Source organism: Geospiza fortis, unplaced genomic scaffold, assembly GCF_000277835.1.
Source record: "Geospiza fortis unplaced genomic scaffold, GeoFor_1.0 scaffold130, whole genome shotgun sequence".
Lineage (NCBI taxonomy): Eukaryota > Metazoa > Chordata > Aves > Passeriformes > Thraupidae > Geospiza > Geospiza fortis.
In genome coordinates, this window is record NW_005054300.1 from 9,903,094 (window position 1) to 9,918,060 (window position 14,967).

At 39.1% G+C, this 14,967-nt stretch overlaps 1 protein-coding gene across 1 annotated transcript in view; it reads right to left on the reverse strand.

Moving 5' to 3' along the window:
* WDFY4 (WDFY family member 4) overlaps window positions 1-14,481 on the reverse strand; it is a 108,381-nt gene extending 93,900 nt beyond the window's left edge. The window contains 10 exon segments of the mRNA XM_031062490.1: window positions 2,019-2,209; window positions 3,025-3,129; window positions 3,507-3,959; window positions 4,296-4,456; window positions 6,473-6,662; window positions 7,751-7,940; window positions 8,297-8,443; window positions 9,803-9,906; window positions 10,517-10,631; window positions 14,200-14,481. Of these exon segments, the coding sequence (XP_030918350.1) occupies window positions 2,019-2,209; window positions 3,025-3,129; window positions 3,507-3,959; window positions 4,296-4,456; window positions 6,473-6,662; window positions 7,751-7,940; window positions 8,297-8,443; window positions 9,803-9,906; window positions 10,517-10,631; window positions 14,200-14,481 (1,938 nt within the window).
* Window positions 14,482-14,967: the final 486 nt, after the last annotated feature.

Here is a 14,967-nt window from a genome sequence, read left to right on the forward strand (position 1 = left end):
GAACCCATACTAAAGTTTTGCTCATATGACTGAGAAGGCCCTTTCCAAAAAAACCCCAGTGACACGGGATGGCACAAAGAATATTGCAAGCAGCAGGCTTCCCTCATTAAGAAAGACAAGAATACCTTTTCTCAGTTAAGGTATTTTTAAAGTTTGCACAACACTTTAGAGGAAAAAAGCCATAAAAAGTAAGATCTCAAGGCAATGAAGTCATTAGATTTTATCTAACTTCAATAGGCTTGAAGCAGGTTATAAGTGAATGCCACTTGACAATATAACACATATATAAAACCAACTTAAACTATTTTCCAATTCTGAATGTTATGGGCTTGCCATTTTAAAACAAATCTGGAAAAGCTATTAAGAACTGTGGAAGTAAAATCGGCGAGAAAAAGGAGCTTGCAAGGAAACAGTCTACTGCACTTAAATATAATTGATCCCAAGTTTTTGGGGTGTCACACATTTCGTTTTGTACAGGGACTTTTCAAATTTGATGCTGTACCTTTGCACATTGGAAAGGGTTAATTTCACATATACATCTCCCCAAGAGATATCCAATGAAAAAACTTTACTTCACAACCTCCTGAGGAGGAACAGTTTTTAACAGAAGTATATCTGCCTAGGACCTAGGACTGTGAGAACTGAAGGGGGAGGGGGCACTCTATTACTGTCATTCAATTTTGTATGATAATGTATCAAACCAGGCAGAGACTTCTGAGCAGGGAGTAAATTTAATAACTTAGAGTTGAAGTTATCAGGATGGCTTTAACACATTCCAGAGTAGGTCAACAATAAACACATTTCCTCCAGCTTTAACTCAGTTAGAATTTAATCACCTATGAGTTAGTATTCCTCTGTCTTGAATCTATAAAACTGATGTCTGCTGGAAACCCCCTAACTCAGTTAGTGCTAACAGAATTTATTTTGCACATTTCATTATTTGTTATTCCTCATAATTGTCCACGTGCCACACTGGAATACAGCAGTGCTAATTGCATTTGGACTCAGGCTTCAACAGCTAAATATACATTAGCAAATCAATCTGAATTTGTGTGTAACAAAATCACAGTCCCAATGGATAAGGAAAATAAATTCATTTGCTTACATTATATTTTAATACAGTTATCATTTGTCAAAATTAGACACAGAAGTTGCATTTATTTTCATATTAGTTTGGACACCAAACTCAACTTTTCCACAGGTATTGTTAAAGTTTACTCTTTCAAATCAAAGCTATAAACTTCATCCATTTAATTTTTTTTAATAACATGGTTCTTTTGTTATAGAAGCAGTTGTTATATTGTACAGAAAAGTGAATTGCATTCACACTTGACAGAGAAGGTAGAAAGAAATTTTAAAATCAGTGCTTACAACCGTGCTGAATTCTAAAATCAGTGCTTACAACAGTGCTGCCTTTCAACTGGATGTCTATGACCTATAAACCAAAATAAAGCACCGTGATTCTTTCCTCTGTTTCGTTGTGTAGGGATCAGACACTCTGGGGTGAATAGAGGCTATGACTAGTTCTAGTTTCTTCCTCCAAACATTCATAAAACTCTTCCTCTCCATTGCCTCATCTCTCTTACACTTGTGTTTGTGAGAAATGACAAAATTAGAGACGGCAAAGTTTCAATCTTGGAAACTTATTAGAATGAAGCTGTTTGTCTAATGCCTTTCCTGGCTCTTCCAATCTTACTGCTTCACATCTTACATCCTCTCTCTACAAATCCACTTTCATTCACATTTGTTTCTCCTTTCTCTGTCACATTACATAGAACTGATCGTACAACTGTGCCTTTAGCATTTCCATTTTTCCCTCTTGCATTACCATTTAAGTCTTCAAAATACTTTGTAATATGATACTGAGTGAAGGTATTGACCACACAAGCATTGCTAAAAATCAAAGTGCCCAAGTTACCATAATCTAGAGCTGGTCTATGACTCTTTCTTCTGCTCTTGCGTCTTAAAAACAGATCATTCCCAAGAAAACAATGCCCAAGTGAGAGCCATGTTATTACCTTCAGAAGATCTAGTTTCAGGTGCAGTTCCCATTGAGTGGAAGAACAGAGGGCCCCAATAATAATGCTCATATATTCTTCATAGTTGATGACTGATAACTGCTCCAAGATGTTGAGAGTAGCACTCCTGTAGCACTCATCATCCAAAAATATCTTGATATATGGCACCATTCCATAGTCCTTCAGAACAACTAGGGACAAACACCTTATCATTTTTTAGTTAAACTACCCTTTGCTTGTAGTTTTTACAGGCAGATTTTCAGTGTTGGTGTGAAGTGCCACATTTCTACAAATACAGCAGGACAGGTAAGAGGAGCAGCTGGTTAAGCTAAAGATGACAGAAACTGAATGGCACATGAATAACTAGGGATAAAATGACTGGATGACAATAATTTCCAATCATCAGAGATTACAGGTTCCCAATACAATAAAAAGACACCTTAGTTTCAGCTTAAGCATCTCTTTCATTTAGGAAGGGAACTTTTTGATAGTTTCTGAAAATATATTTACACCATGCAAGATGCTGCAAACATGATGATTCTAGGGTTCAAGAGTGAATTGAGTGGATTCCTGTACTCCATAGTGTTCACTCTTGTGCTACTGTATTCCACAAGATTCCCTACCAACAGGTATAAATTTTTAGGTATAACACAAACATAGGAGTGTTCCTCAGCATGCACCTGATCCAATCAACAAGCGATACACAAGAGTCAAGTACACACACTTTTTTTCTACAAGCTAAGTTTGTGCATCCTATATAAACATTCCAGGAGTATGCACATGGATGAAGGAAACAAGCTAACTACTGGGACAAAGCTTATTATGCAGGATGAGAATACCTTTGTCACATTTCTTCCTAGTGTAACAGTTATTCCTACACTTCTTGCTTTTTTCCTCCATTTTTGACTGAAGCACAGAAGTCAAAAAAATTGTTGATGTTCCTTAAGACCATGGCCACTTACCACCAAATATCATGAGGGTAACACAGTCATGTGTATTTCCTTACCCGTGTTCCTCACAGACCTTGCTGTAAGGGCAGCCACCATTTTCAGCATCACAACATTTAATTCCTTCTCAGTGCCTTCTTTCGGGTTAGGCAGAGGAGTTCCAGCTGTCAGCATATTAAAAGTTATGTTACAATATACAGGAAATGGAAGGAAGTATTTTTCTTGCTCCAGTCTCAAGCTTGTATTCTAGAGAACCCCAAATTAAGGCCTGTTTAAAAGTGTGGGCTGAAGGGTACCACCCAGAAAAATTCAACATACACTAGCAAAGAAGATCCCAGAGCTATTTAGGCTAGTGAGCAGGAAAATAAACAGCAAAGATTTCAGAGAGGACCCAGCTTGTGTGTCAAATTTAGGCCAATTGGCTTGAAGACAAAATCTAGCTACTCAGTATAAAAACCACATAAATTTACTGTGGAAAAATATTATTATTCTTATTGATCTGCCTACTTCAATGGTCATTGTGAGTGGCATTAAGTCGTACCTGATTTCCTCAGGATCTTGGCTTCCTTCCTCAAGAGTGCCAGCAGTAGGCCTAAGAGCCCAGAGTCACGGAAAATGTCACTAAATAACAGGTCCTTCTGGGTCATGCTGAGAAGGCACTGGAGAGCTGCTAAGGTGCAGAATGGCACTATGTTTTCCTTTATCAAATACTGAACCTTCTTCAAAATCTCATGGGGAACATAGGACAGGTCCAGGACTATGGACTCCACCAGTCTGAAGAACTGGACTTGGACTGGGTGTGGTTTGAAATGAATGATATCAGTGAATTGGTTGATAGGCTGCAGTGTCCATTCCAGAAGAAAGAAGTTCACGCTGTCCCAAGCCCATATGGTACCAATGGCTGCCAAGATTCTTCCACACAGGTGCTGATCATTGCTTCTCTGGAAAATGGATTGCAGTACCTGGAAAGGCTGGAGGTTTTTCACTGTCATTCCTGTGTGGAAAAAACCCAGGTGCGATCATTTTTACATGAGTGTCATTCAAGTCTGCAAGCATCCTAATTGTAATGTTAGATCATCTGAAAGTGGAAATGAGAGCAAAAGACACGAGGGATGTGAATGGGAGGCATATTCTTGAGCTTGGATAAGATGCCAGAGCTAACATGGTCATTTCAGTTTGATATAGGTGGCACTCAGGCTCCTGCAGCTCTGACACATAGATCTGAAGATGCCACATCATACTCCTTTCCTCCATATTAGGACACAAAATGAATTTGCTATGACCCACCTAGCCAGCCACATGTGCACGCACACACACATATATACCATACCAGAAGGCTGTGTCCGTTCAAAATCAAAGTGTGGCAATTGTGGGTGCACAATATTGCCAGAAACTTTCAGTTCAGTTTTTCCACAGGTTGTAAGGCAAGTCAGGATGTCCAAGATCTCATCCAGATAGGGATCTCCTTCATTTTGCGGCAAACCTTCACATCTAGGAATAAAACTCAGGACAGTCATATATTCATGCCTTAATTATGCAACACTTTGGATACATCATCAGGCACAGCGTACACAGAATAATCCACACCATGGTGGCACACTGAATCAGACATTCATGCCTTAATTATGCAACACATTGGATACATCATCAGGCACAGAGTACACAGGAGCTACACAGAATAACCCACACCATGGTGGCACACTGAATCAGAACAAAACCTACAGACTGAAGGAAACTAAAGTGACACTGAAAGAGTCTTGTTAACAAAAAAGATAAATGTTTTAACTTAGTCCTGTTATATGTCCTTAAAAAAAAAAAAAGCTAACTCAAAACAAGTCAGATTTGGGGGATAAAAATTTAAACTTTGTGAGAATTCAAATAATTAAAACACACTTAATATAAAAAGGTGGACATATGGTTGGCAAGATAAGAGACTCACTAACTAAGATAAATAACAGAAAAATCTTATCCCTGAGGAACAGAAAAATATTATATTGCCTGAGCTTTGTGAATCAGACATGAAGCTGTCAGGTCTCTCCTAAGTAAGGAAATACTTTGAAATGTGACCCCAGATTTGCCATCGTTCATAGACTGAAGTGACAGTCTGTCAAAGGACAGAGAGCTGTTTAGCACATCATCTTGTTCTGCAATTCTAAAATGGGTCAATTCTTAAGGAAAACTGCATCATCTGGGCATGGGTTAGAGGCAGAGAAATAGACTAATACAGTTAGGTTAGAAAAATCTCTGAAGAAAACAACAAAATATTCTGGTTTCACCTAAACATGAATAAGAACAAAAGAGAGCAAATGCTTTGTTTCAAAGAATGCTATTAGCAAGATTCTTTTTATCTGAAGAAAAAGTTCTAACCATCAGAGAAGAGGGTACCTGCTCCTACGAAACATTCTGGAAAGAACTCTCCATCTATCCCTTTCTGCCAGCATGTGCTGGGAATGAAGACTAATCTGAAGCCCTAAGCATCTGTTATTTCTGTCTCTTCAGCCTAGTTACATCAATTGAAAAGGATGGGGACAGTCATAGCCCTTATGGAAAAGGATTCCGTGTTTCGTGTCCTAACATGTCTAGAATTTAATCAGAAACATGCATTTAAATACAGTTTATTTACAAGAGAAATCTAGACAGTCTGTGGTAACTAAAGAAAACTCTGCCAGAAAAATATTTTTTTTCCGAATCATAAGTTAATAATTTTGTGCCAGTCAAAAATCATGAACTGGCATAGTCACTCAGAGATATCTTTGACTTCATTATTCAATTTACAATCCTCTAGATCCAAATTACAAAATACCCTCCCCACCCCAGTCATTGTTCAGGGACCAAAGTTTTCCAAGTGTTCGATGAATACTACAACAATAGGCAAATCCAGAATGGAAACAAAAACATCTGGAAATGCTCTCTTCAGATGATATTAAAGAAACTCAGTCTGGTGCAACAACAAAGGTGACAAGGAGCCTCTTCAGATGATAAAGAAACTCAGCCTGGTGCAACAACAAAGGTGACAAGGAGAGCAACAGATTCTGCTTTTTACTTTGGATTAGGATAACTAGTGGGGATTTTTCCTGATGTGTTTATGCTCATCTGGGTTCTGCAGAACGCAAACATCTCAGATTTAGGATTGGGTGGGTTTTGTTTGCTTGTTTTTGCCCAGCAAGGAGATAGTATTTCCCTCCCTAGCTGACTGCATTCCTGGATTAAAAGCTCACCTTAACTGAGACAAATGTCTCTGACCTACATCCTCTGCAGACTAATTGATGAAGAACCTTTGTCTTGTGTTCAAAAAGTCCCCATCCCACCTGCAAACTAACTTCCCCTATACTGTTCTCCTTCTGTTATGGCTAAAGTAGTAGAAGTTATGCACTGCTTCCCTTCCTAATATAGCAATGCTTTGCATCCACACAGAGTTACCTATGTGATTCATATTTTAAGAGACCACTATGCATTCTGAAATTAAGCTTTACCATGCTCTAGAAGCCTACTAGAAGCCTCTCTTACCTGAGTAAAATTTTTAGCAGGAGTTGGTAGCCATCATTATTTTCAAACTCTGTTAATAAAGCTGATGATACAGGATAAGAATCTTTCACAAAGCACAACACAATGCTGGCAGCTTCACACACATCACAAGCAGGTAGAGTATCAGCCAATGTAAAGAGATTCTGAACAGCTATTTTAATGCAGTCAACAGCTGTAGAAAAAATACAGAAGGTATTTAAGAACTGACAAACAAATATAAAGTTACTAACAAAAATTAAACAAATTTGAAGTTATTTCCCCAGTAAAATAGGAGTCAGATAACTGTTTTTCTACAAAGATAAGGAAAGAGGATGTATGAATATCATACTCACTTCAGAAGCATTGCTGGCTTTAAAATAGGCATTCATTTCTTTGTTTTACTACCAGAAACTGAGTTAAGCTCAGGAGTATAAGCTTTCAACCCCCCAACTCACCAAAATTCATATATAGTGAATCCAGCTGTCTGAGCACAAGGTAAGCAGAAACTAACAGATTTAATTGTCTCATACTAAGTCAATCACACATTCTGTGCAGAGTTCACAGATTCATTCTTTGCTCACTGAAGCATATACAATGGGGTACACACATTTCACTTTGAGAAATGAAGCCTACTTTTCTTGTCTAATCTCATGGCCAGTCCTTCCAGGGCAGCTTCAAAATGTCCAAATAGTTCTTTCCATCTCACTCAGGAAGTCAAGTCTTTTATTTTAAAAGATAAAAACATCTATATGCATTTACTCTGTGACATGGAAAACTGATGGTATTTTGTGCATTATAAAACTATTTTTTCACTTCTAAGAAATTGAGACTTGTGACCTTTGTACTTCTAAATAAGAAAAAAAATTGCTTGAACTAATAAAGCCTAGAAAGAAGAGAGGGCTTAACCACCCATGTTGTTGTCCGAAAGATACCATTACTCTCACTCCAGCCTTGTATTTAGTGTTCATGAAGCTCAGACCCACAGACTGAGTCACACAATTTAAGAAAAAACATAATACATCTTCCTCTTGCCTATGTCAGTGTGATTAAGTGGGACTGGCTCTTGCCTGTATTTTAGAGGTATTTTTATGTTAAAAATCCTTCAGTTTCCAGATGACTATCAGTACTAAATAAAGCTCCTCTCTACTAAGTCACAAGCCCATGCTTTGCAGCTGACTTCTGGATGATGTAAGGGAGATTACAGATGATGTAATCTATCCTGGGGAGACTCCTTTTGGTAATTCATTCTCAAGGGAGTGATGGGGAAAGAAGAAGCCAAACCTTGTAGATACACAATACTGTTTTTGGTCTGAGCCTTTGAAATTGTTCTTAGCACACAGCCTGTAGGTACTTTCCAGGAGTGGCTGCACTGGTCCCACAGAGAAGAAGTTGCTATAATTAATGACTGAAGTTTATCAGCTGCCAGCAGTTCCTCTATGCCTTGTTCCTCTTTGTACATGTTAAGCATTATCTGAAAAGCAAACAAATATCAGCTACAATAAACACCTCTAGAGATACTCAGGAGATGAAGAAAAACCCATTGGGGAAGATGGTAAGTTTGATACTAATGCCAGGAGAAAGGATGCAGTGAAATGAAGAAGTAAAACTACCACCAAGATATTCTTAATGGATTTTCCCAGTTAAAGTCATGGTTTTTTGTTTAGTAAAAAAAATATGAGATAGTTTTTATGTGGCTCCTGATGCTTATTCAACATTTTGCAGTCCAAGCTTACAGATTTTTTGGCAGTTTGAATCAAATGCATAACTAAGAGCATAAGTGAACATCTGAGTACCCAGGTCAAATGAACCCCCAAATGCACATCTCACCTTAACAAGCATTTCCTGAGTTTGGGCATCATCTTCACTTGTCTCCCTGTCATCACTGGTTTTCTTCAGAGGGACAGTAAAGAACAGGTACAGGCACTGCATCAGAGCAGCTGGGAGTCCAGATCCAATAATGTTCCACATAGTCCTCTAAGAAGAAAAATACAATCAGCTCCTCCAGAAGCTGATGACAGTTTCCTTGTGTTCCTACACACTCAGAATAGTCATGGAAGATGAAAGACCCACTTGGGCATTTTACCCTCATGGGTGCTCTAGGGCACACAAGACTGGCAGTCACACAGCATGGCTGTGAAATCCATTGGCAGAATAAAATACACCTTGTGTTGCTGTAGCTGCTCCCAGGACTTCTTGCTCCAGCTGAACTACAGCTTTGGCAGTACTCTGTCCTGCATATGGAGACCTGTAGTCAGTGAAGCACCAGCCTGCAAACTAACTAGCAGCTGGACCAACAGCAAGGCCAGGGACAGACAGTGCCCCCTTTACCATTACTTTCCAGGACACTCTGCAGCTAGAGAGGCCTGGAATGCTGAAAGCATGAATTCTCTACTCCCTCCTGATTCAGAATAGCAGCAGTTTACCTATAATGCCTTCACTTTTTAACATATTGAATAACTGCACACACTTCTCATTACAGGTTTTATAAATGCAAGCGACAGTTTCTTCACAGTGTTTCTCAGTACTTAGTTTCCTCTCATCTTCAGTATGGCTGCATAGAACTTCCAGAGAAGTCCCAGTGTGTGTGTTTGGCACACAGTAGTCATAACAAAAATCAGCACCAAACTAACTGAAGAATGAGGTTTGTGATATGAAGTTTTGTATGTGTGCTATAAAAAATGGCAACGTCTTAAACCTGTGAAAAACACATCAGAAACATCATGTTGTGACTAGCTATATATATAATTTTATAGAGCTCCTTATGATACAGAACATATCCGCTATAATCTGTCAGTAAGATTTTATTTTTGTGTGTCTTTGAACAAGAAAGACTAACACAAACTGTTTTACTAAATGTCATGGATAAACACGCCACAGATGCCACCAGCAGGCTGTACTCCTGATGCCAGTCTGCATTTGGGATGGCTGTACAAGTAGAGTTTGTGAAACACTTCAAAGTGAGAGACTATCAGGATTGAAAAGTCAACCACTGTATTACCACACAGATTTTTACTATTCATCTTTTTGATATGCAAACTGACTGATAAAGAATACACAAAAAGATACACAATGGTGGGGAAGGAAACATTAGAAAAAACAGCCATCTGACAACCAAAATTAAAAAGGTATCAGAAAGCACAAAATGGTCACTTCTATCTTTTAGAAAAGCCTGGCCTACAAACCAGGTGGTGTGTCCTTTAACTGTATACCTTGGGCATGCTCAAACTCAAAATATTAGGAACAATGCAAATACAGAGACTGGGGTGTTCCACTGTACCTACACAGTTCCTCTGAAATAAAATGGAAAACATGCTTTGTGATAGTTTCTCTTACCAAGTCAGTCTGTGAGAGCAGATACACTGATTTCAGGAGCAAATGGCCATCTCCTGCTTCCCCTTTCTGCTTAAGCAACTGCTCCAAAGCCACACGAGCCTCTTCTGTTATCACAAAAACATTAAACTTTAATTCCGTAGTGAAAGATGAAAACACTGCATTTATGCTTTATCTATGCATTATGCATTTATCTATCACAGATCTGACAAATTTAACAAAATTACAGTAGCAGGAGTCCACTAAAGTAAACAGAAAAAAGTAAAATGATTTTGATTCAGCATCAAGCTCAGTTCATGTAAACTACATATTTCAAACTGACAAACTTCACCAAGAATACCAACTCAGTTCATGAAGCCTGGCAGCTGACAGCACAAAGAATGTACAACAGCCACCAGGAAAGCCATATGTGGCAGGAATGTTTTTCTCATTTAAGAAAGCTCCCCAGGATAGTGTATAACCTACTCTTTCACTCTCATCTGCATTATACATTACACACGTCCAGCTACAGAAGCTCCAAACTAAAGATCAGCATGGCATACAAGGCCAAATCCTCAGTGCAACCACCTCAAATCAGTGCTAGCTCATACCTACTAAAATATCTGTCTTGTTACACAGCATTTTCCTGGTCCCCCTTTATTTCCAGCACAGAGTACAACTGAAAGACACACATTTCCAGAATAACTGGATCCAGTGGAAATTGTATGGGATCTTTACCTGCAGGTTTTCCATTGAGGTTCCTCTTAATTTCTTTAGTCAGAAGCTTGGAAACCTCACTGGCTAACAGCTGAATGTTGGGGAATACAATTACTCCAGCAGACTGCTCCCAGGCCTGAAATCCAAGTGCAACTGTTAAGTCTCTGACACATCATGTCTTTGGTAGGTTGACAAAAATGAATAAACATAAGTAAAGGAGCACAAGGCTAACATTCCTCTATAAAATTCAGTAGTCAGAATAATCCATTAAGCAGTATTTCTCAGACAGGCAGGAAGATGACACTTCAGATACAGAAGTCAGGCTGGAACTACCTTTTGAATCATGCAATGCACCTATTAGAGAGCTTTTTCAGCATTTTCTGCACTGAATACTATCCAAACAATGTAAATGTTGGTCATACCCTATGTCGCTGATTATTTGTATCAAAAATTCTATGCTAGCCCCCTTAAAAATATGACAAACAGCCTGAATAGACACAAAATTATAGACAAGTTTATAAACAATTTATGAATAGGTTTATAACTCCCTTGTTCAAGAACAGACAAGCAATTAAGTACAAAACTTACTAGATAAATAACCGGAAGACTTGTTGATTCCCTGAGTCTGACAAACAAACCCTTCTTATGTGTCTTAGCCCTGCCTTTGGGGGAAAAAATTAAACATCAATAAAGAAAATACTCCAACAGACTAATACTATTGCACCCAACCAGCCTCCAAGAACCAGGTGCCAGGTTCTTTTATATAAAACCTCTGATGATGCACACATTTATGTATTAGCAACAGCTCAGCATTCACCTCTAAAGACCAGTCTGAGATATCTCTGTCCTCAGCAAACTTGCAAATTTTTCTTTACAAGAGTCATCTCCTTTTAGAAGCTCTGAAATATCACACTGTAAGCCCCAATCATTAAAGGAAGAAAAATTATATATGTCTTCCTAAAAAAAATTGGATCAGACATCCCATAGTACTTTCTGCCAAGAAATCAGTACAACTCTTCATAAATGAAGATCCTCCACAAATACTATTCCCTTCCCTACCATGGCTTTCAGTTTCTTTTCTTTCATCACAGATGGCAGCCTGTGGACAAAGTGTCAGTCACCTCTCAGTAATCAGGCAAGCACCAACTTTTTACTTCATTTTACTGCAGTCAATAAGTAAAATGCACCCAAATCTTCTTTCTGTGCTACAAGAGTGAAATGTAATTGCACAGTGTGCCTATTATTAATTTTCATAAATCAGTCAATAATATTAAAAGCAAATTATCTTTTTTAGATTTTGACCCTAAGTTACTTTCAGAGACACTCCATTGCAGGAGCAAGATATTCCCTCACTTCTGCATCACAGGTCGACAGATTGGTGTATCTGTAAAGAGCAGACGCAAGCTGGGCAAACAAAATGACAAGAAACCTACAGTAACTTAAAAATACACAATGTATGTCATTAAGTTATGCCCTTTTTCAGAAGAAAGCAATGCAAGATTTCTGCCCCTCTTCCTCAAAGAGGAGCATCCTCTTTACACTTCAGAAAGGCCTCACTATACTCACTCTTCTGCTAACAGAATGAGCAGGATAAGTTTTAGAAGCTCAGACCTTACACAGCAGAAAGTAGTAATCAAATGTTCATAGCAATGCTACTAGTCCATCTCCCTACAAAACAGGCCACTAATGTCCTGATTTGATTTTGTCAGTGCTCTTCCTTAGGGCCAAACACCAATCTTTAGAATACACTGTCGTTTAGGAACAGACTTAATTTCATATTCATGTCTGAGCCTACAGAATACCTGTATCTGGGAGCATATCAACATGACTCCATTGTAGGATGTCTGCCTTTAGGGGAAACTCAAATAATACTGTATCAAAGTAATCTGATTTTCTCTCTTCCTCTTAAATATTTAAGATTCTGCCACGAGTTCCCTGTGTCTGCTGTTCCCATCTGCCCTTCCTATTCCATGGTTCACGGAGAGACGCTAGCTCAAAACCAGCCATGTTATAGAACATTCTGATACTTTCTGAGGCACCAAGAGGGAAGATACAGAAGGCACATTAAAATGACTCCCAGCCCAGGGCCTGAATCACGAGCAGATGGCTGACATTTTCCTCCCACACCTTCTCCTTCTACGTCAAGAAGCAGCAGTGAGTAACGAGCCCCCACACTCCAGGTGTCTCCTGCTTGGTGACCCCTCTCTTCACCCAGCTGAGCAAGAGCTAAAGCACTAAAACAAAAAGGCAGAGATGCACTGGCATCTGCATGATCAGAACAGGAAAGTAAAAGCAGGAGAAAAAACCTTCCAAGGAGGGAGAGAACTCACACAGAGCCCATTGTTAAACAGGGTGGTTTCTGTAAGAACTTCACAACGTGTACCATTCAAACTGAGATGCATTTCCCCAAGCCAGCAGAAGGCTGGCATATGAAGGGAGTAAAAGTCATGTGGGGAAGGACTTGATGACTAAAAGCTAAAGGGCAAGATCCTCCAGAATGTACTCTTAAATGAATGGTGCAAAGCCAAAATGCTCTAGTCACACTTCTGGACCTAAATACCTACAAAGCAGTGCAAAGCTCCACTAGCATATCTAAGAAAAGTGTAGAGAAAGAATCTCACACCTAGGGAATAAAATCAAGTGTTAAGCTAATGAAAAATTAACTTCTCCATTATGAATATATTCAGTAGCAAAGTTTCCTTTGAGAATTTAGAAGTCCCTTTTTTCAAGCATTACTGAAATTCAGTATCAGGATTTTCCAATCCTAAGGCTTGTGAAGTTCAGCCCTACAAGAAGGAAACACTTGATGCATATGCATATATACAACACTGCCAGTCCCTCAGCAATATTCATCTTGCCTCCTGGGAACAACTGTCCTTTGACCCTAAAGTACTGGTACTAAAATTTATTTGCTTATTTATCGTGACATGTGAGAATTTTCTGCTATGTGGCCCAAATTTTAATTCCTAAGACTTCAAGATTTTATAACTTTTATAACCCGTGTTCTGCTTTCTCAGTTCTTTGAAAATTTCATTCCAAAAATTATCAGCACATTAAAGGCATTCTTGCTTTTCATACTTAGTTAAGGATCAGTAAATCCAAAGTTGTTGTATATAATCTCATCTCACCACAACTTGTTTATTTCATGCTCACTACATGGTATTCAAAAACTAAAGCTCTAATAGAACTCAAACATTGAAATTTTAGAATTTCAATTTAATAGTAAATTTGAGGCAGGAAAACCTCAATGGAAGAATTTCACATAAAGTTTGCAATACATTTCTTATGAAGACAGGAAGAAGCAGTTTAGAGAGATAATCTTCTATAGCAAGGTTTGTTCATTGGTCTGAATAATACCCTAGAAGCATTAAGGATGTTTGTTTTCCATGGACCTTCAAGAGGAAGTGTGCTGTTTTGGTCTGGGGTAGAGGCTGGTCTGGTTTCAATGGGGCTGTTTTGGATTTGTGCTCTACACAGGGCTGATAATAGAGATGTTGCTGTCATTGCTGAGCAGGGCTTACACAGACCCAAGGCCTTTTTGTGCTGCCACGCTGGAGAGGAGGCTCCCAATGGAGTAAAAGAATCTATCACCTAAAGGGATCCTGCTTCCGTTAACTACACTTGCTGTTTAGGTGACCACAGAATGGATAAGGCAAAAGAAACTCTAATTGTCACCTGCACCAAAGGCAATAAAGAGAACAAACCTTTAAGAAGAGGGGAAGAAATTCTAGCAGCCTTCTCTGTTGCTCCTCTGGGATGAGAAATGGAGCCACTTGTTCATATTCTACAAACTGTTTGCCCAGAGTCTCCCACAGGAGGGTATGGCTCTGGGGTAGCACATCCTCGCCGTGTGGTTGCTCATCCTTGCTGTGTGCAGGCTGCTCCAGCACTTCTGCTGTGTCTCCATCATCAGGGCTCTGCTCCTGCTGTTCTGCATTGTCAGGTGACTCCTCCAGCTGACACATGAGTTCAGCTGCTTCGTCCATGCTGAGAGGAGACTAGATAAATATACTGTGTTATTTACACCTCTTACCAGTCAACTCAACCATGAAATTAGACACTGACAGTTTTAACTGTTGGAGGTAGAGTTTAGAAATATGGAAACATTCTCAGTCCCTGACTCTTTTCCAATTTTAATGGCAAATCAACCTGCTCCTGGACAAGAACATTACTACCCTGCAACTGCATGAACAAGCTCTCTTCTATGAGATGTGTGCATGTGCTATACAACTCATCTGGGCTTTGGCAGAACAAACCAGTAAACCACACAACAAATCTGGATTCCAGCCCCAGCTTTGCCACTGAGGCAGGCCTTCTCCCTTATACCTCAGCTACCCCAATTGTAAAAGTTCTAACTATTACTATCAGCAGATCTGCCATAGAAGAACACTAAGAGCCAGGTTACACATTTCATTGGGTATGGATGCTAAACCTAGCTGCACATCACTGATATATTCCCCACCTAGAATGGG